Below are 24,841 nucleotides of genomic sequence, written 5' to 3' on the forward strand. Positions count from 1 at the left end.
GGTCTCACTGAGTTGCTTCGTGCCTCACTTTTGCTGAGGCTGGCTTTGAACTCTTGATCCTCCTCCCTTAGCCTCTTGAGCCACTGGGATTATAGACATGCCACTGCGCCTGGCAGTTTCTTACCATAATTATGTATACATATATGTTTAGTATATATATCATATTTATCATATCATATGTATCTATCTCTATGGCTCTATCTCTGTCTCAATATTTTTGTGCTAAAACCAGTAATACTAAGTTGGGAATTACTACAAGCATTTTCTCTAAGTCTAAGATACAAGGAGAGGTTGTCAGTGTCTCTACTGCTGTTCAACATTGTAGCACTTATAAGCAAATGAAGTTAGACCAACGACATTAAGGGCAGAAGGCTTAGTAAAGAAGTAAAACTTACTATTTTTTGCAGACGATATAGTAGCAAACTTGCAAAACTGTAGAGAATCAATAATAAAACTCAATCTTAATAAACATAAGGTAAATAGGTATAAAATCAACATAGATACAAACAGTAATTAAAGAACATAATGATAGGAAAATCTTCATTTTCAATTGTAACAAAGATTAAATACTTTGAAACGAACTTAAGAAGGAATGTGCAAACTTTAAACTTCTTGAAAGATGCACTTTATGGGAAGCCATTCCCTGTTCTTGAGTAGAATGATTCAACACTGTAAAAATTTCATTTCTACCAGTTAATGTGTAAATCTAATTCAAAATCTTAATAAAAACTCCAACAAGCTGTTTAAAGAAGTTAGACAAATTGATAGTAAAGTTCATAAGGAGAAATAAATATTTAAGAATAGTCAAGAAAATATTGAAATTGAAAAAATTTTCAGGGGTAGTGACCAGATATCAAAATATACCATAAATTCTCTACAATTAAAATATTGTGATCTTGGTTCATGGATAGGTGAATAGATGAATGATATGAATAAAAAGCCCATGAATAGACCCAAGAACCACTGCCTTTTGAGATAATGATGTTACCTTCGTTTACCTATTGTTAAGCATTCCCTATGTCAAGCTTATGATATGACCATATGATAAACATGTTTCAAAGCAAGAACACAATTTTTTTCTTTTCTTACAAGAAATAAAAGGGCTGGGGGTGTAGGTAAGGTGCCCCCTGGTTCAATTCCCAGTATAGCATTCTTTTCAATGTTCTATCATTTAAGGAGAGCATGTCTAGTATAAGGATAAAAGTGATTATTCAGGAAGGACAGTCATCTTGTTTATTTTACTTTATATAATTGTGACAAATTTGAAAAAATACAAAGTAATGGAAAATTTAGTAGATATAAGCTATGAAGGTAAGTATTTCTAAAAACTTAGGAATTTGTGCTAATTTGGAAGGTGCCAAGTTTTCTATAATGTCTTAAGTTGTTCTGTTGGCTGTAGGGTAAATTTCAGAATTATCTTAAGATTCACACTTTAGGGTTTTTCTTTAGCTTTATGAAATATGAATTTTTTGACAGGGGTAAGGTTTAGGAGAACATAAGTTGATCTTTACTGTTGAACCCCAGGATATTCAAAATGCTGTCTTTCCTGAATTTCTCTTATCTCTGTATTTGAAAGGTGGATGTGTTACTCTACCTTTCATTTTGATTGCATGCATTTCTTACTGATACATGTTTTTCTGTTCTTTTCTCCCATTTGCAGGTACAGTCACTGGTTTGATGGAATGTCTTTGCTTCATCAGTTCAGGATGGAGAAAGGCACAGTGACATACAGGAGCAAGTTTCTACAGAGTGATACATACAAGACCAACAGTGCTGGAAATCGAATTGTGATCTCAGAATTTGGCACACTGGCTTTTCCTGATCCATGCAAAAATATTTTTGAACGTTTCATGTCAAAGTTTGAACAGCCAGGTAGGCAGCTCAGAATTTTGTAGGTGATAGTGACCATTATTTAAATTATTATATCACAATCTATGCAAATATAAATTTTGAAAAACATGTTTTGTTTTGTGTGAGAGGATGTTGAAACTCTTTTCTCCCTGTGAATATATACTTAGGGTCTGCTTCAGTAAATTCTTATGCTAAAATAATTCTGATGTTGGTTTCAGCCATGACTGACAACACCAATGTCAACTACGTGAAGTACAAGGGTGATTTCTACGTAAGCACTGAGACCAATTTTATGAATAAACTGGACATTGAAACTCTAGAAAAAATAGAAAAGGTAATGTATAGGTTAAAAAAATGAATAAAATAGATCATAATGTTTCCATTCAAAATACTTTCTAGAATAGTAGATCTCTGATGAAGAAATTGGAGGCTTAATCACATAAACAAAGTTATCCATTGATTCAGGACACATTCATCCTCTGTCCTGATTAGAATGAACTGTGGGGTTAGTATCACTTAAAGGTAGAAAACTTAATCCTAATATCTGAAGGCTAGGATAGAGAAGAAATAGAATAATACTGATCTACTTTGGTAGGCTTATGTTCTTTTTTTGGGGGTACTGGGGATTGAACTCAGGGGCACTCATTCACTGAGCCACATCCCCAGCCCTCCTTTGTCTTTTATTTAGAGACAGGGTCTCACTGAGTTGCTTAGTGCCTCACTTTTGCTGAGGCTGGCTTTGAACTCACTATCCTGCCTCAGCCTCCAAAGCCACTGGGATTACAGGCGTGCACCACCAGGCCTGGTGGCTTGTGTTCTTTCTAGCAAAACAGTTAGTATTGAACTAGAGAGTGTCTAGATCCATATTGTTTTAACATATTAATTAAAATAAAATTTCAGACTAAAATGTTAATTTTAATTCTTTTGCTTCTTTTGAACTTTCCTTTAATCTTGGATAAATCTATTTAGGTGGTTGTTGTTGGTGGTGGGTGGTGGTGGGTTTTGGCCTTTAGATTCAATTTCTTTTTCTTTAGTGGGAAAACTAATTTTGATTTCTCAGAGGTAAGAAATTAGGGCTTACACTGTAGTTTTCATATATTATTTAAAAAATATTTTACATGTCCCTACTACTTACGCATGTCAGTAGAGATTTGTGCATGTAACATTTAAAAATCTTTATAATGATTTTAAATTGCAGGTGGATTGGAGCAAATTTATTGCTGTAAATGGAGCAACTGCACATCCTCATTATGATCCAGATGGAACAGCATACAATATGGGGAACTCCTATGGACCACAAGGTAAAGTTGGGATGGAGGTATTTTTAGAAATAATTGGGAGTTAACAGTCTTCCTCTTCCATTGTTCCATTATGGTTATTAAGATGTAAACACATGAAACTTCCCTTGAAAGATTCAGAAGGAAATTTCCAAAGTGACATTACTGAGCTTAAATATATGATTAAGTATTTGTTCTGTGGTCCTTTTGCACCTTTGCTTAGTAGCTGATTTTCCATTTGTCCTTTTCAGCACAATTTACATTTTTATGTTTCATTGTGACTTTGTCTTATAAGTGTTGTAGGGATTTTCAGTAAATATATCTTGAACTTTAATTTTTAAGAAGTACCATACTGTAAGTATAAGAAGTTTAGAATGCTGCAGCAAAGAGATATAGGGAAAGTACATTGACTATTACATAGGTAGGAATTTATTTTTGTCAGGGGAATAATATACTACAAAGGAAGTTAAAATCATAGTGGGGTTGCATTCACAACTATTTATACCACATCTCTTTACTGATCATCCACATGCTTTCACTACTGCCTACCAATCTGCTCCAGAAATTTCTAATAGCTAATGATGATCATTAACATATGTCAAGTAACTGCTATGTATCAGTGTTAAGCATTCTCCTCTGTATTTTCTCATTTAACCCTTATAATGACTTTCTGAGGAAGTGTTATCATTTTATCCATTTTATCAATGAGGCAGTGAACTGTGAAGAAATTTAAGTCACTTGCTTAGGTAAGCTTCCATGTCTCTGAGACCAGACCTGATTCCAAGCCTGACTCACACCTGAAGGTTTGCTATTAGACCATCTCATTAGTAATCCATCACTGAGTACAGAAGATGACATGTTTTTTTTAATACCTAGTCTCTACCTAGTCACTATTTTTTCCTTCGCTTAAGAGCCTTTTCACCTATTTACCCATTCTCTTGGAAGATGAAAACTCATGTTTCTATACCTGAGTACGTATGTCTCTGTTTGAAAAGGAGTGTGTTAGTATAAGTACTAGATATTTCTGATTATCTTTCTATTGTTGGTATCAATTAACCTACCATATACAACCTATAAAAACTTTGTTAAAGGTATATTTTTGATGAGTAATTGGCTTTGTGGGTTGCTCCTTTGTATTTCTCCATATGTAGACATCTGAATGTATATGAAGATGAATACTGCAGTTTTGTTTTTTACTGGCTCAAGTATAGGTAGGATGCCCTGGACACCCTAGCATCCAGCTTCCTTTCCTCTTCTTTAGTCCCAGGTAGAGATGAATTCTTCAGAACTGTTATAGGAACAGCAAACATCCTTCTAGGTAAAATATTTCAGCAAATGGATATACTGATTCAGTGGTTATTTTGTCTACCCATCTTTTTTGATCATTAAAAGGTGTACTTCTTAATTAGCTCTGTTAAGCAAGTAGATCCCTTTATAACTCATTCATAATATGAGAGATACTGTTGAACCATTCAGGATTACTTATGCCGAAATAAATAGTCATCAGATGTGTGATCCTTAGCCATCAATTCATCTAAGAATCATCTGGAATGCTTGCCAGCAATGTAGATCCCTGGGTTTCATTTATCTTCAAGGGTTCTGGTTCAGTAGAACTGAAAGGGGACCCAAAATCTGCATTTTAAATATGATCCTTGGGTGATCTTGGTGTTCCTGGAGCTCACTGAGAAATCCAACCAATCACAAGGGGCTATGCCTTGTGATTACTTTGCTTTAAGTTGCTATTTATACAAACTGGAGGGCCTGCCAGATAGACTCACAGTACTGGGGCAGGTCATATCTTCTTGGGCATTTCCTCTGCTGGGTGTTTCCTGGGTGTGTTTGCCTTGCCTAAAGCCTTCAAAACTTGGGGTTACCATAGTTCATTGACTAATGTGTTTGAATTCAGTGAGTTGAGTAATTGTTACTTAATCCAATTATAGAGACAAGAAAATGTTTCCTTTGTCTTCTAATCCCAACTAATACTGAACCTGTTTCTTTTTTCTCACTTGATTATTTGGTTTAATGAGAAGTTTTGGAACTGAAACTCAATGTACATGTAGCTCCAGGGAGCTCAACCACCTAGGTGACATTTGGGGGAAATTTAGTGTTTCTCATGGTAATAAAGTGTTTGTCATTAATTTCCATCTTTAGGAAACAGAAAACTCAATTGTGTTAGCTTTTCCTGATATTTTAAAAGCATTTTTAAATTAACAAAATCCTTTAATCCTTATTTAAAATATGTCTTTCATAATAATTTGTTAGAGATGGTGCTCTTGGAACCATAGAGTTTGTCTGTCATTTCTCTAATCACTGGGCAAAGCATGGAGTTTTATAAATGTGTAATAGGGTCTTAAACATGTCCATATCTCCAACTGGGCTTCCCCAGTTATTTATGTCTAGTTGCTCAGTGATTTTTTTTTTTTTAACCAGGATGTCTAATAGGCATTGCAAAATTAACTTGTTCAAAACCAAACTCCTGATCTTTCCCCATGAATCTTTTCTTCTTAAAACGAGTCTTCCTCATTTCAGTTTATGGTAACTCCATTTTTATAGTTGCTCATGACAATAACTTAGGAATCATCCTTCACATGTCTCTCTCACATCCACATTTAATTGATTAAAAAGTAATTACAGCAGAGCCTTCAATATATTTCCAAAATTTAACCATCTCATGCCACTCCATGGCTGCCAGTCTACTTCTAGTTACCATCCTCTCTAATTTAAAATGATTGCAGGAGCCTATTAATTAGTTTTCTTGCTACTGCTCTTGACCCACTTTAGTGTCTATGCTTCCAGAGTTGTCCTTTTTAAGCTATTCCCACCTCTCTGGCATCATCTCTTAGACTCACCTCATTGTTCATTTTGATAGGACCACACTTGTCTCTGCTATTATTTGAACACGTCAAACTTGTTCCTGGCGAGAACCCTTGCATTTGCTTTTCCCTCTGTCTGGAATGAGTTTCTCTCAGATAAACCTCAAGGCTTTCCCTTCAGGTCTTTATTTTAGATGCCACTTTCTCAGTGAAGCCTTCCCAGACCATCAGATTTAAAATTGCAAACAGTAGCTGCACCCTTACACAGTCACTACTGATCTTCATTCCCTGGCTTATTTTCCATTATACTTATTACTGCCAGATGCACTGATCTATTAGAATTTGAGTTTTATAAAATAAGAGATTTTTATACTACTATGTACATGTACCTGGAATATAATGCTTAGAACATTTAGGACAGTGTCTGCAGTTAGTAGGTCCTCATTATGTGGTTACAGAATAAGCAAATCAAGACCTACTTGGTTATCTTATTCCAAAAGAAGATTGAAGATTGCAAAATTCCATGTTACCCAAGTTCATCATGACCCACACTGGCAATTCTAATACCAAGAAGGTAATTAAATATCATCTAAATAGTTATTTATTCATTCAGTGATTTATCAAACATGATATTAGTTAATCCATCAACAGCTATTTATAGTTTGCCTAATAAATTCCAAGTCTTTGGCAAGGGTAAGTTTTTTTTTCTTGTTATTCTAGAATGTATGTAAACAGTGAAGACAAGTCTTTTTGTTTTCTAGGTTCCTGCTATAATATTATTCGGGTTCCTCCAGAGAAGGTGGACCTTGGGGAGACAATCCACGGAGCCCAGGTGATATGTTCTATTGCTTCTGAAGAGAAAATGAAACCTTCTTATTACCACAGCTTTGGTGAGTCCAGAGAGAAGCTAAATTGTACTGGGCCCTGTTTTGGCAAGTGCTGTGTTAATAGTTTGTTGGAATATGGTAATAATACCAGGCTGGCGTTTTATTTAATATTTATTTATTTATTTATTTATTTGGTATTGGAGATTGAACTCAGGGGCACTTGATCACTGAGCCACATCTCCAACCATATTTTGTATTTTATTTAGAGACAGGGTCTCACTGAGTTGTTTAGTGCCTTGCTTTTGCTGAACGGGGCTTTGAACTGTCAATCCTCCTGCCTCAGCCTCCTGAGCCACTGGGATTACAGGCATGTGCCACATCACTCGGCTCCAGGCTTGCATTTTTATACCAGCTAAATTCATTCCATTTAGTCATGTACTTCTTGTGCTAGCCAGTTAACTTCTTGAAGAGGTAGTTATTTTAGTGTAAGAAATTACTAAAAAATTGTGACAATTCAAAATTTTGGCAACTTTAAAGCCCACAAGTAATCATCATATATGAAAAGGTCTAGACTATGTGTTTTTGGGAAATTCATATTCTACATAGATTCCTTCAACTTTTATTCAGAATATTTATTTTCTGTATTTTAAATTGTTGTAGCCATGTTCCTATGTGTATACCCCTGGTATAAATAGAAAAGAATTAAGGAGTAAATCTATAGGTCATAAATGACACTTCAATATTATGTTTCTTTACTTTGTTCCTAAACCAAAGTAATTTAAATGTAAAAAATATGACAGATGGGCTGAGGGCATTCAACCCAAGCTATTCTAAGCAGTTCCCCTTTTTATGTAGGAACAGGAAATATGTATAGCAAAGCTGGGAAACAGTGAAGAAGTACTTCTGACTGATGTTTGTTTAGGTCAGCAGTAATATGTCCAGGAATTCAGACAAGTCCTGTAATTGTCACATTTCAAATGAGTCCAGTTTGCTAAATAATATTTTATTGTTTGCTGGAACCTTTTAGGAATGACAAGGAACTATATAATCTTCATTGAACAGCCTCTAAAGATGAAGCTGTGGAAAATTGTCACTTCTAAAATTCGAGGAAAGGCCTTTTCAGATGGGTTAAGTTGGGAACCTCAGTATAATACTCGGTTTCATGTGGTGGATAAACGCACTGGACAGGTGGAGTATTTTGAGTTTATTTATCATGAAAATGGTTGGGCTCAAATGTGAATTTCCTTGTGGTTGATTTTTTAAATCTTCACTGGGCATTATTTAAGACACCCTTAGTTAAGAATATCACCTTCTTTTGTTGGTTGGGCTAGTTATTAATTACTACAGTATATTTTGAATATTGGAAAATTATAGGAAATGTTTTTTATTCTTTTAATTATCTGATTCAATTAAAATGGTGTCTAGGAAACTCTTATCATGGATTTTCCCTATCACAGTAGTTGCGAAAGAGGGTGGTACTCAGGAGAGATCTGTAACTTTTGCAATGATACTTCCATTATTTGCTTCTGTGAGTTACTGACATGTCTGTACAATAACCCCATCAAAGTCCAGGCATGTTGGTTGAATATCTTTTTATACTCCTGATGGATATCAGTGTGATTACATTTTAACTTTTTAAGTAGATACTATCCTAATTTTGCTGCACCTGAATTTCATTACAAAAAATTTTAGTAATGAGTGCATTTTTCAAAGAATTAATTAATTAATAGGTTTACTAAGTAGCAGTATTTTCTATTTAGCCATGTAGTTAGAGTCAAAAATTTACTTATCCTTTAAAACATTGGCCCATATTTCATGAGGACTTTCTAATTAGTTGTTGTAGTAGATTGTTCTCTATCTAATAGATTCAGTTCATTAATATGAAATGAGATGACTTAAGCAAGCAATGCTTAAATCAAAGCATATTTGTTTCTACATTATGGATTCTACTTTTATAACTATTGGGTGTACAATCTAAGGAGTGGAGGTAGCCTTAATTTGAACTTTGTGGATCTGTTCCCTGAAAGAAAGAAAAGAAACTGTTAAACCAACTAACCATGGTTTCTGTTTTCCCCTGCAGCTTCTTCCAGGGAGGTACTACAGCAAACCTTTTATTACTTTTCATCAAATCAATGCCTTTGAGGACAAAGACTGTATTATAATTGATATGTGCTGTCAAGATAATGGAAGAAACCTAGATATTTACCAACTACAAAATCTCAGGAAATCTGGGGAAGGGCTCGATCAGGTAAACATCACTGATTTGTCACTTATCAAGATAGTTGTGAAGCAGTCAAAATCTGGCTTTGTATTTGGAATTACCTGTTTCTCTTGCCCTCTTGTTGCAAACAAGGAGGGAGAGTAGTTTTAAAGCATTGAAGATACAGGTTTGTCATTTGTTTATTTAATATTAAAAAATAATTTGAAGCAGTTTACTTAATGCTTAGTAAGTAGAAAGCATGGTAAGACAGTAAAGATAGGTGCTGTGAAGCAGTTGTGAGTAGTTCTGTATTACATTTAAGCACTGGACATAGTGAACATTTCCTGGAAGGATATTAAAATGGACCATCAGTGTATCAGATCATGTGGCTGAAAGGATTCACTTTTTCCTGATACTGAATTCAAGGCAAAAATTGCCCTTGTATTATGAATATAAATTGGCTTCATCCTTAGTTTTACTTTTCATCTATAGTTTTATTTTAAAATATCTTAAAAACAGTACTTATTAAGTTTACTTACAGTTACTAACCTCACTTGTAGCTTTATGGTAGGTTTTTATATCTGTAGTTTAAGTTTTTTAGCTTTTTTTTTTTAAGATTGACTGAGTTTTTCTTAGCTTTCTGCATACCCATAAATTTTTGAATCAACTTGTCCGTTTTTGCAAAGGAAAAATAACCTGATTGGGATCATTGTAAGTATATATCAATTTGAGGATAATTGTTATCTTTACAATGTTGAGTCTTCTAAACCATGAATGTGGAATATTCTTCCATTTATTTGGGTCTTCTTTAATTTCTCTCAGTAATGTTATACTTTTCATTATAAGGACATTACATATCTTTTGGTTACAAGTAGTCCTAGATATTTTGTTTATTTTGAAATTGCTATAAGTGGTATCTTTTATGCTTTCATTTTGTGTTTGTTCTTAGTATATAGAAATGCAATTGATCTTGTATTTTGATCTTGAGATCTTGCTAAATTAATTTATTCGTTTAAATAGTTCATCTGTGGATTATTTTGGATTTTCTTTTTTAAAAATACTTTTTAGCTGTCAATGGATCTTTATTTTATTCATTTATTTGTGGTGCTGAGAATCAAACCCAGGGCCTCACACATGCTAGGCAAGTCCTCTTGCACTGAGCTACGCCCCCAGCCCTGGATATTCTTTTTTAAAAGATTTTTTAAAGTTGTAAATGGATATAATATTTTATTTTATTTATTTATTTTTATGTAGTGCTGAGGATTGGACTCAGTGCCTTACATGTACTAGGCAAGTGCTCTACCACTGAGCCACAACCCCTGCCTGGGTTTTCTTTCTTCCTTTTTTTTTTTTAGTATTTTTAGTTACAGATGGACACAATACCTTTATTTTATTTGTTTATTTTTTTTTATGTGGTGTTGAAGATTCAACCCAGTGCCTCATAAGGGGTAGGCAAGTGCTTTTCCACTGAGTCACAACCCCAGACTTATTTTGGATTTCTATATACAGAATCATTACACAGCATTTTATCATTAAGCATGCTGTTTGCTGTATCCTAAAATAAGTTAATAGATTTATGTTTTAGAGAAGTTTTAGGTTTAAAGAAAAAAGTAAGCAGAAAGTATAGAGAGTTTCCATATACCCCCTCTCTAGCCAGTTCCCCCTGTTACTAACATCTTGCATTGTTATGTTACATTTGTCATGACCGATGAACCAATATTGATTATTACATAACAAGTCCAATATTGATCATTACTAACCAATTATTACATTGGAGTTCAATTTCTTTTATGATTTTCTTTTCTACTTTCTTTATATTTAATGTGCTACTCTTCTTTTAACTAAGGCTGTGATTCTTAGTTTGTTGTTTTTCATTTTTTCTCCCTCTAGTATAAGCTTTTGGCTGTTATAAACTTTTCTCTGAGATAGCTTTAGCTGCATCCCACAAGTTTTGATGTTATTTATTATTTTTTAAACTTTTAAAGCATTTTCTGATTTTCGTTGACTTTTCTTCTTTAAATACATATCTTTATTTCTTTTTTAAAAATTTTATTTTTCCTTTTTAGATATACCTGACAGTAGAGTTTATTTTGACATATTTATACAAACATGAAGCATTACTTTATTTCTTATTTTCAAACATACAGAGATTTGTCTAGGATGTTTTTGTCACTGACTTCTAGTTAATTTTACTGTATGATTTTACTACTTTGCAATGTATTGAGATTTGCTTTAAGGGCCAACATAAGTTTATGTTTAATATGTGCCATCTTGGAGAGATCCAAGATGGTGGACTAGAGGGAGGCTGCGTTCCTTTTCGCTCGGTAACTTGGGTTTGGAGCAGAGGAAAATCTGTTTCTCTGTGAGGCAGTCTTTGCTGCCCATCGATCCCCTGCTGTTTACCCCATTTGTCCACCGCAATCACCTGCCATCTGCCAGCATATTGCCTACTTTTTGAGTGCAGATCACTCACTGACTGCCACCTATCATCTGCCATTTGCCCGTTTGCCTGCCTCTTGCCTGCCCACCACCTGCCTTTCACCTCCCCATCACCCACGGCCTGAAGTCTACCTGCCAGTCATCTGCCTGTAGCCTGTAGACTGCCCACAGACTGCCAGCAGATTGCCAGCTGCCTGCTGTTGCCTGGAAGTACATTGTCACAGTACCTGCAGGTTTGGTTACACATGGCTGCTGCCATTTTGGGACAACAGCCAGGACCTGCAGGATCCCTGGCCTGATTGATTCAGCCCCGCCTTCAGGACCCCTGGCTTGACTGCACCCTACACGGACTCGGTGCCTATGCCCTGCACTGCAGCTTCCCATTTGCCAACACATTTGGAAGCCAGTGCAGCCATCTTGGATTATCCAAGAGGTGGAAGCTGCCATCTTTAGGTGGGACCAATCCTATCCTGAAATTCCTGCTGGAGACTGGAAACTCATTGTCAGGTACCTCTCATGCATCAGGCTACTGAAGACTGGGAGGTTTGAATAGTATATGACTGTTATAGTGTAGATTTTTTTTCTCCTTTTTGAAAAATTTTAAGTTTTCATTTCTTTATTTTTCTCACTCTCTCTATTTTCCTTTTGTTTACCTGTTTTCTCAGAGTCTCCTCCTTTCTCATGCTAACAACCAACTTCTTTTGATTCTGCTTTCACTCTTCCTATGATCTGGTATTTCTATATACTCTTTTCACTTCCATTAACAGTTATATCCTACACCCCTCCCCATCCTCTTTGTCCACCATTAGGAACTGTAGACCTCATTGCAAATCTATTTGTTATACTGTAGATAATAATTGAACTCATTCTCTCTGTTTATTATGAAAATATTGTTAACATCTTCATAAGGGCTGTTTGGTTTAGGGCTGCATATTGCCTGTACTGGGTGCTGCTAACATTGACCTTCCCCTTAAAGAAGAGGTTTTGGAAACCTGCAAGGTAACTGTAAGCCTATGGGGGAAAACTGCAATACCCCAGATCTGCACTGCTAGAGGAGAATATATGTGAACACATGAAAAAAAAAAAACAAGGGAAGAAAGTATTCCAAACAAACCAAGATTCTATATTAATATAATCCAATGACAGCATGGTAGAAAAAATGTCAGAAAAGGAGTTCAGAATATACATAATTAAAATGATTCGTGAAGCAAAGGATGAGATAGGAGAGTAAATGCAGGCAATGAAAAATCACGCCAATAAACAGTTGAAAGAGCAACTGCAGGAAGCAAAAGATCTTTTCAACAAAGAGAGATTCTGAAAAAAAAAAAAAAACACCTGAAATCTTTGAAATGAAGGAAACAATAAACCAGATAAAAAGCTCAATAGAAAGCATTACCAACAGACTAGATCACTTGGAAGACAGAACCTCAGACAATGAAGACAAAATATTTAATCTTGAAAATAAAGTTGACCAAACAGAGAAGATGGTAAGAAATCATGAATGGAAACTCCAAGAACTATGGGACATCATGAAAAGACCAAATTTAAGAATTATTGGGATTGAGGAAGGCACAGAGATACAAACCAAAGGAATGAACAACCTAGTCAATGAAATAATATTAGAAAATTTCTCAAGCCTGAAGAATGAAAAGGAAAATCAACTACAAGAGGCTTACAGAACACCAAATGCACAAAATTACACACCAAGGCACATTATAATGAAAATGCCTAACATCCAAAATAAAGATAGAATTTTAAAGGCGGTGAGAGAAAAGCATCAGATTACATATGGGGGAAAACCAATACAGATATCAGCAGATTTCTCAGCCCAGACCCTAAAAGGTAGAAGGGCCTGGAACAACATATTTCAACTCTGAAAGAACATGGTTGCCAACCAAGAATCTTATACCCAGCAAAACTGACCTTCAGATTTGAGGATGAAATAAAATTCTTCCATGATAAAGTTAAAAATTTAGAAATAGAAAGCCTGCACTGAAGAACTTTCTCAGCAAACTATTCCATGAGGAGGAAATGAAAAACAACAATGTAGGTCAGCAAAGGGAGGAACTACCCTAAGGAAAAGCCAATCAAAGGAGAAATCAAGTCAAGTTCAAAACCAAAAATAAGCCCAAATGACTGGGAATACAAATCATATCTCAATAATAACTCTAAATGTTAAAGGTCTAAACTCATCAATCAAAAGACAGACTGGCAGATTGGATTAAAAAGGAAGACTCATTAAAAAAAGAGGGGTTTTTCAACCTTACATCAAATAAAGTGGACTTCAAGCCAAAGTTAGTCAGAAGGGATAAAGAAGGACATTTCATACTGCTTAAGGAAACCAAAAATCAGGAAGATATAACAATCGTAAATATTTATGCCCCAAACAATGGTGCATTCATGTGCATCAAACAAATCCTTCTCAATTCTAGGAATCAAATAGAACACAACACAATAATTCTGGGTGACTTTAACACACTGCTGTCAGAATACATGAGAAAATGCTTTCCCCTCCAGAGTTCTATTGATAGAGTATATTAGCTAACTTTGGATCTTTGCCAATGAAGAAAAACAGTCTTTCATCCGCAGTTTTAATTTTCATTTCTCTTTTTTAATGAGTGAAGTTAATTATCTTGTTGTTTATTAATAGCAAATTTTATTTCCTTTATGTTTCAAAAGGGTTATGATTTTGTCAATTTACATGTTAGGAAGGATAGCTGTTTGTGATATAAGCTATAAATATCTCCCTTAATTGTCTTTTTTAAAAGTTTGTTTATGATGCTTCTTTCCACAAAAAAATGATTTTTATGTAAAAAAGTACCAGTGAAATGATTTATGACTTGGGGATTTTAAGTCATGAAAGGTTAGATAGCTCTTGCAAACTTCAGATTTGTAAAGAAACAATTTTCACGTGTTATTCTTATTATTTGATGGTTGTGTTATTTAAAAAATATCTTTGGTACATATGGAATTTATCATGATATATGAAGTAAGGCAGGGATATTACTTTACTTATCCCTATAACATTGATTGACTACTTCTTTTTCCCAGTGATTTGAGATGATGTTCTCTTTATGTATTCAATTTCTGTATGCATCAGAGTGTATTTACTTTTGGGCATTCTGTTTTGCTAATAGACCAGTATGACACTCTTACATTATTTAGGCTTTTAAAAATACCTTAATGTGTTTTAGTGCTGGTCCTACTTCTGTTTATTTTTTCCCTAAATTTAGCATGAGGTGATATAACTTAAAACTGTTAAGTTTTCATTGAGATTTTTGTTAAATTTACAAATTAATTTATATAGTATATGGTCCTTCTATTTGTAGGAAGGCTATTTTTTGCCTTCAGTGGTATTTTAATTTTTATTTTGAATAGGTCTCACATTTTTATTGACACACACATTAATATATTTTTTGTTACTGTTATATATGAAAACTTTTCTTCCATTAAATCTTCCAAAAGATTGTTTGAATATATGTAAGCCACTTATTTTTGTATGTTATTTTGTATTTGGTAATTTAATTGAGCTATCTTACTGTTTGTAGTAGCTGTTAATAAAATACCTTGAATCTTATAAAAAAGTGCCATCTTAAAAAATGTGCATATTAAAAAATTTATATTTTCATTTTGGATATAATTTTTATATATGTCAGTTGGATCACATTGGTTAATAATATTCAAATATTCTCTGTCCTTATTGCTTGTTATTATAGTGGTTATTGAAAGATAAATAGATTTTTTTGTTTCTCCATATAGTCCTTCTAATATTTGCTTTAACCTTTTTGGTGCTTTGTTATTATGTGCACATGAATTTAGAATTGTTTTACCCTTCTAGTTTGTTGAACATTTACTTCTGAACAATGTTTTTTATCTTGAAATTTACTTTTTGCTTGCTGTTTTCAGACTATAACTTTCCTATCCTTTTACTTTTAATCTTTCAAAATTTGCATTTGTAAGCAGCATGTATTTTAAAAATCGACCATGGTAGTTCCTTACTTTTAATTGAACTATTTAGTTGAATCAAGCACTAATATATCAGGGTTTAAATATGACATCTTATTATTTGTTTCTTATTTGCACAGTAATTCTTTTTCTCCTCCCTTTTCACCTTCTCTTCATTGGTTGAATATATTTTATTTTTTAATTTCTACCTCTACTTCTCCATACCTTGCCCATTACTTTGGTAGTTATATGTTCTTTCCATTTAAGTACTTTTTTTTTTAGTTGTATAGGACACAATGCCTTTACTTTCTTTATTTTTATGTGGTGCTGAGGATCCAACCCAGTGCCTCACAGTGCTAGGCACACTCTACCACTGAGCTACATACAACTCCAGCCCCTAGTTACATGTTCTTTTAGCAGTTAGAGACTTTAATATATAAGCAGTTATTAAAGTATATTGTAAATTGGTTTGCTTCTTTTTTTTTTTTTTTTTTTTGGCGGTGCTGGGGATCGAACCCAGGGCCTTGTGCTCACAAGGCAAGCACTCTACCGACTGAGCTATCTCCCCAGCGGTTTGCTTACTTCTTTTCAGACAATACAAGGACTCTGCAGTAGTTTATTCCTGGTTTATCTTCTACTCTATATTTTAATTCTCTCTTAATTCCTAGAAGGCATTCTTATTATCATTTCCTTATGTAATCATAATTATCCATACTACCCCATTTGACCACATCTATATCTTTTTTGTTGCTTTTAATTCCTTCTAGTTCCTCAGACATTTCTCTCTGGAAACACGTTTTTCTAATTACAGAACATCCTTTAGTAGTTTTAATTCAAATATGCTGGTACATGAATCCGCATATTTTACATACTTCATGTAAGTGCAGTCATACAATATTTCTCCTTCTGTGTATGACTTATTTCACATACGTAATGTTTTCAAGGCTTATTTATGTTGTAGCATGTATCAGAATTTTGTTCCTTTTTTAGGTTGAATATTTTTCTATTGCGAGTCTGCATTTTGTTATTTGTTCATCTGTTGATGGATATTCGTTTGTCAGAAAAATGACTTTTTGTTCCTTCTTGGAAAAATGAACTCTAGGATGTTAGTTATTTTCTTTTGACTCTTTTAAGATGTCATTTTATTGTCTTCTTATTCCCATTGAGAAATCATTTGTTAATCTAATCTTTGTTTCTTTGAGTTTATCTTTTTCTCTCCTCTGGCTGCTTTAAAAATTTTCTGTTTTTTCTTTTTAAAGTTATAATATCTAAAATGCTTTCCTTTTAATTTTTTCACTTGAATTTTTAAGGATTCTTAAATATATGGTTTTATTTCCTTCTATAATTTTGACAAATTTCACCCATTAGTTCTTCAGATATTGCATATGGTACCATTTGTACTGTGGGGAATGAGTATTCCCATGTCTGGCAGCTGTAGCTCAGCTTTATAGCTGGCAGCTTTATTCTTTTTCCCAGATTACATATCTATGAGGTCCTAATCCAAAGGACTGGAAGTTTGCCTCAGCAATGTTATGGAGATATTACATTTCCTCCTTTCTTTGGGACTGCAGCGTACTTACATTAGTACCTTTCACCCTTTCCTTCTGCCATTTTATTCCTGTTAGTATTTTCCAACCTTGTCTCTTTCTATGCATTTTCTTGGAGGATTATTTTCTTCTTACTACCTTAGTATTTAAAAATTCTTTCTTCGGTTGTGTCTATTCAGCCACTAAACCTAATCACTAAGTTCTTAAGTTAATTGCATCTGGGGATCAGTCATGTAGGAATCCAGCGCCTACACGACAAACCTGTTACTAAAGTTCCAGACTGCCAGGAGAAGTCAGGTGTTCGTTATCAGTCAATTGTTAACATAAACTATCTGAGTAATTCAGGGCTTCCCACGTACACAAACACTTTTAGAAGATAGAACATTTCAAGGACTCAGTTCCCAGGACTTATCCAAGGGTTAGTCATGAAAACAGGCCTTCCTTAGCAATGTTCAGGGGCTGAGCAATCCAGACCTGCTAGGATCTGATCTGAGCAACCAGATCTGAAGTACAGCACACCTCTCATTGTTCTCTAGTCCTTCAGACCTCTGGCTTTAATCATTTGGTCATTTGAAGCTAATTAAATAACATATTATATAACTTTTTATTTATTATTATTCTACTACTGGAATATAAGTTACATGAAGCCTAAGACTTTGCTTTGTTCACTGTGTTATCTCTAGTGTCAAAAACAGTAATTAACCTATGGTAGATAGTCAACAAATGCTTGTTGAATGAATGAATGGAAATTATCATTTATATAATTACTTGGGAATGCCAATAATGTTGATTAGATCCAAATTATTGGAGTGTGCTGTGCTGTTTTGCTATGTATGATAATTTTTTCATCTGTTTATTTCATTTCTCTCTTCTCAACAGCTCTATAATTCAATGGCCATATCTTTCCCTCGAAGGTTTGTTTTGCCCTTACATATCAGTAAGAATGATCCTGTAGGAGAGAACCTCAGTTCATTGTCCTATTCTTCAGCCAGTGCTGTGAAACAGAGTGATGGAAAGGTATGCTATGAATAGACATTAGACTAAGACTTTGAACTGCTGCAGTATTACTTTATTCTTTGCTCTTCTCCAGACTGTTTGGTGCCCAATAGGTTTCATAACATTTAGAAGAGCAGGGTAAGGTCAGGAAACCTTGCTTGCGCAAGAATCATAGAAACTGGGTAGGAATGCACACTGTGTTGATGATCCTTTTTGTGTTTTTAAATAGATATATATACAACTTTCTAACTGTTGTGAAATGTCTGATCATTTGAGATTATCATTGCCCATCTCACCTTCTAGATGAGTTGTACTTACCACAGACATATCATTGTGCAGCTATCAAGTGTCTTTGGTAGAATAAAAATCTACTTCCATCTCCCATGCCACTTGACAGCTTCTTCACAAAATCTGATAATATTCTATGCAATCACATGGAAAGAGCAACAATATAAAAATGATATAAAATGCTACTTAATCCAGCCCTGTGATGAAGTATTAATAGCCCACCTCACTGACCTACACTAAAGAAAATAAGTAAGAATTAAGCAACCACTTCAGATCCTTTTGGGACCTCTTTTAGATTTGGTGCTCTCATGAAAATCTACATTGTGAGGACCTAGAGGAAGAAGGAGGCATTGAATTTCCTCAGATCAACTATGGCCAGTTCAGTGGCAAAAAGTATAATTTCTTCTATGGCTGTGGCTTTCGGCATTTGGTGGGGGATTCTCTGATGAAGGTTGATGTGGTAAACAAGACACTGAAGGTAATGAAAATCTTTATCTTTTTCTGAACTTTCCAAAGATCTTTTCTGCCCTTAGAATTAGTTTGCTTTCATTTTTGAGAGTCTTTAATATTTAAACAGCTAAACCATGTTCTTTTCCTCAGTCTGAGAACCATGGCATTATCTAAGATAGGGGTAAGTTTCCTCTAGGAAATCTGAACAAACACCAAGCCCAGAAAAACAATTCTAAGTTGAATGTTATTTTAGGAGAATATGTGAGGTTAAAGTTGTTGGAAACACCTATATTTCAGGTTGATGAGAAATTATAATCACATAAAAATACTTGATGGTGATGGGATCTGGGGCTACCAAAGCTCCCCAGTCCTCTCCTGTATTCAACTCAGCCTGATTTTTTTTAAACTGTTGCAATCTATCAACAGCCACTTCATGCTGGGAGTGAAAGCTTCCCAGCCATAACTGGGCTTTTAGAAAACACTTATTTTGGAACTTGCAGGTATGGAGAGAAGATGGCTTTTATCCCTCAGAACCTATTTTTGTTCCAGTACCAGGAGCCAGTGAAGAAGATGATGGGGTTGTTCTTTCTGTGGTGATAACTCCCAACCAGGTAATATATTTCTCTAATACCAGTCAGAAAAAAAGTAGCATTAAGTTGTTTGAGGGTGATATTTAATGATGCAGTCCATAATTTATTTTGATTCCTATGTGGTACCATCTTCCTTTTCTTCCCCTTCTTACTACTTACTGATCCTTTTATCATGGAAGTCTATACTTGGTTATTGTTTTAAAGTTCTATTTGTAGAATCACAATAATGATTTACATTTGCATAGGAATTTTGTTATTTACAAAGTACTTTAATCATCTTAGTTACCAAAACAACTTTGTGGGATACCATGTTACAAATGTGAAATTTATAGTTCAAAGAAGTTGAAGGAGACTTGTATCGTATCTCTTAGTGGTAAATCTGGTAAATAAGTCTATTGGCTTCTTGTCTAATACTTATACCACTATCTGTGTTGCCAGTTTCGATGAACCGACCTCAAAGTCCAATATCATGTCTTGGTATAGTTTCTCAATAATGTTACTTACTGACTTCCTTGTCTGGGGCAATATCATGTCAAATATGTTCACTTTGAGTATCAGCTTTGATCAGTTGTTAGTGGCTGCCTGGGGTGCAGGATTCTTGGCCATTAAATGGTTTGGTGGAAAAAGTGCTGTGATTAATTAGTAATATGTGCCAAGGGTTTCATCCTCTTGCCATGCACGTGGCACTCCTGTGATCCGATAAGAGCAGATCTCAGTCTGCTTTGCAATGCTGCCCTTTGAACAGTGCCAAAGTAACATGAAAATGGAGGCATTTCTGATTCAAAAGAAAGAATTTCTATGTTTCTTAGTAGACTGCAAAGGGCCAATAAAACAATTGTTAGACTAAAAGAGATCCTATGAAGGTGATTAGTGTTTAAGTGTAAAAATATTCAGCCACAATTTTATTTTCAGTCCAGTTTAGCAATTCAGAAAATATTTAGTGAGTGAATAGATGAGGCATTGTGCTAGATGCTGGTGATAGATAAATAAAATGAGTAAGACGTGGTCTCTTTTTAGGAACTTTATCATCCATTGGAAGAGATAGACTTGTTTTTGATGAAAAAAGAGGGAATGTTCAGTATTGTTTTTCCTTTTCTAGAATGAAAGCAATTTTCTCCTTGTCTTGGATGCCAGGAACTTTGAAGAACTAGGCCGAGCAGAGGTACCTGTGCAAATGCCTTATGGGTTCCATGGCACATTTGTACCTATCTGATAGCACAACTACAAGGTCTGGGAACTAGATTTAAAGTGAGTGTGTTCTGTGGAAAAGACAGAAGAAAGCTTCTACTTCCCAAACCATAGACATTATGTTTTAAATTTCCTGTTAAAAATAATTTGTGAGAAAATTATAGTTTTATATTTTCTTATGGATTATCCTTGAAATCATTAAGCAAGTGTAATAAAATCTTTTGAGAAGAGTTTTAAATAGACATTTATTGGATATGTTTTCCTCTAGCTATGATATTAAGAATACATGAAAGAAAACTAAAATGGAGTCCTTGACACCATCAGATAGGTGGATGAGGTATGTTCCAGTAAACATTATAAAAGCTATCTATGCTAAGCCCAAGGCCAATATCATTCTAAATGGAGAAAAATTGAATGCATTTCCTCTAAAAACTGGAACAAGACAGGAATGCCCCTCTTTCACCATTTGTATTCAACATGGTCTTTGAAACTCTAGCTAGAGCAATTAGATGAAAGAAATTAAAGGGATACAAACAGGAAAAGAGCTCAAACTATCACTATTTGTGGACTACATGATTCTATATTTAGAAGATCCAAAAAATTTCACCAGAATATTTCTAGAACTCATAAATGAATTCAGTAAAGTAGCAGGTTATAAAATAAATATTCATAAATCAAATGCATTTCTATACATCAGTGATGAATCCACTGAAAGAGAAATTAGGAAAACTACCCCATTCACAATACCCTCAAAAAAAAAAAAAACTTGGGAATTAATCTAACAAAAGAGGTGAAAGACCTCTACAATGAAAACTACTACTAAAGACAAATTGAAGACCTTAGAAGATGGAGTGATCGCCCATATTTTTGGGAAGGCAGAATTAATATTGTCAAAATGGCCATACTACCAAAAGCAGTATACAGATTCAATGCAATTCCTGTTAAAATCCTAATGACATTCTTCATAGAATTAGAGAAAGCAATCATAAAATTCATTTGGAAAAATAAGACCCAGAATAGCCAAGGCAATCCTTAGCAAGAAGAGTGAAGCAGGAGGCATCACAATATCAGATCTTAAACTATATTACTGAGCTATACTAACAAAAACAGCATGGTACTGGCACCAAAACAGACACAGACCAATGGTACAAGATAGAAGACACACAGACAAACCCACATAAATATGGTTATCAAATACTAGACAAAGGTGCCAAAAACATACATTGGAGAAAAGATAGCCTCTTCAACAAATGGTGCTGGGATAACTGGAAATCCATATGTAGCCAAATGAAATTAAACCTCTCTCACCCCAAAACTCAAAGTAGATCAAAGACCTAGGCACTAGAACAGAGATCCTTCATCAAATAGAAGAAAAAGTAGACCCAAATCTCCATCATGTCAGCTTAGGACCTGACTTCCTTAACAAGACTCCTACTAAGCACAAGAAGTAAAATCAAGAATCAAAAATGGGATGGATTCAAACTAAAAAAGCTTCTTCTCAGCAAAGGAAACAATCAATAGCATGAAGAGAGCCTACAGAATAGGAGAAAATCTTTATACACACACCTCAGATACAGCACTAATCTCCAGGATATATAAAGAACTCAAAAAATATAACACCCAAAAACCAAATAACCCAGTCAATAAATGGGCTAAGGAATTGAACATAGAAGAAGAAATACAATCGATCAACAAATATATGAAGAAATGTTCACCATCTCTAGTGATTAGAGAAATGCAAATCAAAATTAAGATTTCATCTTACTCCAGTCAGAATGGCAATTACTAAGAATACAAGCAATAATAAGTGTTGGCAAGGATGTAGGAGAAAAGGTACACTCATACATTGCTGGTGGGACTGCAGATTGGGGCATCCACTCTGGAAAGCAGTATAGAGATTCCTCAGAAAACTTGGAATAGAACCACCATTTGACCCACTCCTTGGTTTATACCCAAAGAACTTAATAAGCATACTACAGTGACACTGCCACATCAATGTTTACAGCAGCTCGATTTACCATATCTAGGTGCCCTTCAACAGATGAATGGATAAAAAAATGTAGTATATTACACAATGGAATATTACTCAGCTTTAAAGAAGAATGAAATTATGGCATTTGCTGGTAAATGGATGGAGCTGGAGAATATCATGCTAAGTGAAATAAGCCAAACTCAAAAAACCAAAGGCTGATGTTTTCTCTGATAAGCAAATGCTGATACATAATGGGGGGAGTAGGAAAGAATGGAGGAACTTTGGATTGGGCAGAGGAGAGGGAGGGGTATGGGGGTTGGAATGATAGTAGAATGAATCAGATATTATTGCCCTATGTGCATATATGATTGCACGATCTATGTAACTCTACATCGTGTACAACCAGAAGAATGAGAAGTTATACTCCATTTATGTATGATGTGTCAAAATGCATTCTACTGTCATGTATAACTAATTCAAACAAATAAAAATTTTAAAAAAGATAGGTGATGACAGAGGTCCTGGGAGAAGAACTGATCATAGTATCTAGATCTGAAGAGCACCTCGTTCCCTCCATCACAACCTGCCTGTTACCATTGTCCTCAGGTATTGGTGGGAGGAAACCAGTCCTTTGATGCTTGGAGGCCTCCTCTAAACTGGCTCTCTGCTGCCAATGACAGATGCTACTTTAGATGCTTGCCCCTCCTGCAGACTACCTTCTCCCATCCCCACCTTTCCCCTAGCTTGGCCTTTGGAGGTCGTTGTTTTAAGGGACAGGCTAAAATCAGTCATTTCTTCTAATCACCAGATATATAGTTCTCAAAGATGAATGAAAAGCCAGTAGTTCTTCATTTAGTTGGGCAACAGGTGGCACTAGAGACCATATCATCTCCACATTTCTAAACCCCCAGCAGTTTTTACCAGCAGCCAGAAGGAGCAGAGTGAACCACACTCCTGACGACACCCTCAAAACCCCTTGTTTCCTTTTCCTTCAGCTATACCTCCTTCCCCTGGCTGAACCCCAATCTGAGGCTAGCTAACTGTCCAGGCTTTCTCTACATGTTGACTATTGCTGAAGAAGGCTGTCAAACATGTAATTTGGGGCACCTGGGAACTCATGGTTAGGTTTTCTGTACAGTCCTGGACCAACATAGTCATTTTCCTCTTTAATTTTTGTTAAGAGTTATTTCAAACTTCACAAACCTTTAGCTCTTTAGTGAAGTGTTCCATGCATATAAATGTCTGTGTGTGGGGTTTGCACTGTGACAAGTAAAAGGGCTGAGACCCATGTCTGCTTTTGTGAGATGCAAATCATAGAAACAACTACAGAATGTCAAGAAGAGGTTAAACAGAATGAACGTAGCAGATGAGGAAGCAAAGAGCCCAAGGCAACCATGAAGCATAAGTTCCCTGATAGTTCACAGGAGTCCCTGAAAAGGCATTCATTGTACTTTCTCAGACAAATTAGGGATGTTTAACCTGTTCAGCTAGACCTGAGAGGTAAAGACGACTCCGGTTGACTTCTGGGAAGCATACAGATCTGATGTCATCATTCCTATTTTAAATCTCTTACTCTTATATATAGGGAGTGATGTTCAAATATACAAAGAGTGGCAGTATCATCATAATATTTTTGGCTCAAGGATGCCTGAATTCTGTCTTGGCCCTGCTATTTGTAAGGTTCCTAAAGAAGACACACACAGACACACACACACACACACACAGAGAGAGAGAGAGAGAGAGAGAGAGAGAGAGAGAGAAAAAGAAAGGCCAATGACATTGGATAATCTAAGCACTGTGCCTAGTAATCCAATGCAGAAATTTCTGGTAAATTGAGCATAATTGACTAAGGTTCAGTGCACAGGTAGGGCCTCTTCTCTAGCTCAACTATCACTAGCTAGGTTCCAGAGATTCAAAGAAAGAGTGTATATAGTGTACAGTGCAGGGAAAAGAGAGAAGACAAGTGCGTGGGTTAGAAGAAATATGAATGCCAATGATAGTAGGTTTGGAATCTAGACCTGAAAAGCAGCACATAGGGAGGAAAGAAGCAGAAGAGAATGTGAATAAGATGGCCAGGGCTACATGAGGAGAGGAGTTGGGAACGAGTTTTTTTTTTTGTTTGTTTTGTTTTTGATTTTGTTGGTTTTTTTTTTTTTTTTTTTTTCTTTTTTTCCTGTGAACATAGTTCAAGACCATAAGCCACAGCCATCTTTGGAACTTTCACACATTGTGACCTTGCCTGTGAGTGAAGGCGGCTTAGGAAATGTACCTGGAAATGTGATTCAAGCAAATGAAAATTCCCTTCTGTTGGAGAGAAATGAGGGAGATAGGTGGCAGGTGGAGCCTCCTTTCCTTTACACTTAAGAGTGACACAGCCCTTCAGTAATTTGGTGTCCAATGTTTTCAGTATCATCTCTCACCCAGTCCCCATTGTAACCAACAACTTGTCAATAGGCAC

General features: G+C 35.2%; 1 protein-coding gene across 2 annotated transcripts in view; it reads left to right on the forward strand.

Annotated features, from left to right (window-relative positions):
- BCO2 (beta-carotene oxygenase 2) overlaps positions 1–24,101 on the forward strand; it is a 30,527-nt gene extending 6,426 nt beyond the window's left edge. For both annotated transcript variants that reach the window (XM_079101623.1, XM_079101622.1), the window contains exons 3-12: positions 1,661–1,872; positions 2,070–2,185; positions 3,050–3,152; positions 6,703–6,831; positions 7,796–7,956; positions 8,849–9,016; positions 17,779–17,916; positions 18,479–18,661; positions 19,134–19,244; positions 20,323–24,101. In XM_079101623.1, the coding sequence (XP_078957749.1) occupies positions 1,661–1,872; positions 2,070–2,185; positions 3,050–3,152; positions 6,703–6,831; positions 7,796–7,956; positions 8,849–9,016; positions 17,779–17,916; positions 18,479–18,661; positions 19,134–19,244; positions 20,323–20,436 (1,435 nt within the window). In that variant the 3' untranslated portion in view covers positions 20,437–24,101. The remainder of the gene's footprint in view (positions 1–1,660; positions 1,873–2,069; positions 2,186–3,049; positions 3,153–6,702; positions 6,832–7,795; positions 7,957–8,848; positions 9,017–17,778; positions 17,917–18,478; positions 18,662–19,133; positions 19,245–20,322) is intronic.
- The last annotated feature ends 740 nt before the right edge of the window (positions 24,102–24,841 follow it).

Source organism: Sciurus vulgaris (assembly GCF_902686455.1).
Source record: "Sciurus vulgaris genome assembly, chromosome: 11".
In the NCBI taxonomy this organism is placed as follows: Eukaryota; Metazoa; Chordata; class Mammalia; order Rodentia; family Sciuridae; genus Sciurus; species Sciurus vulgaris.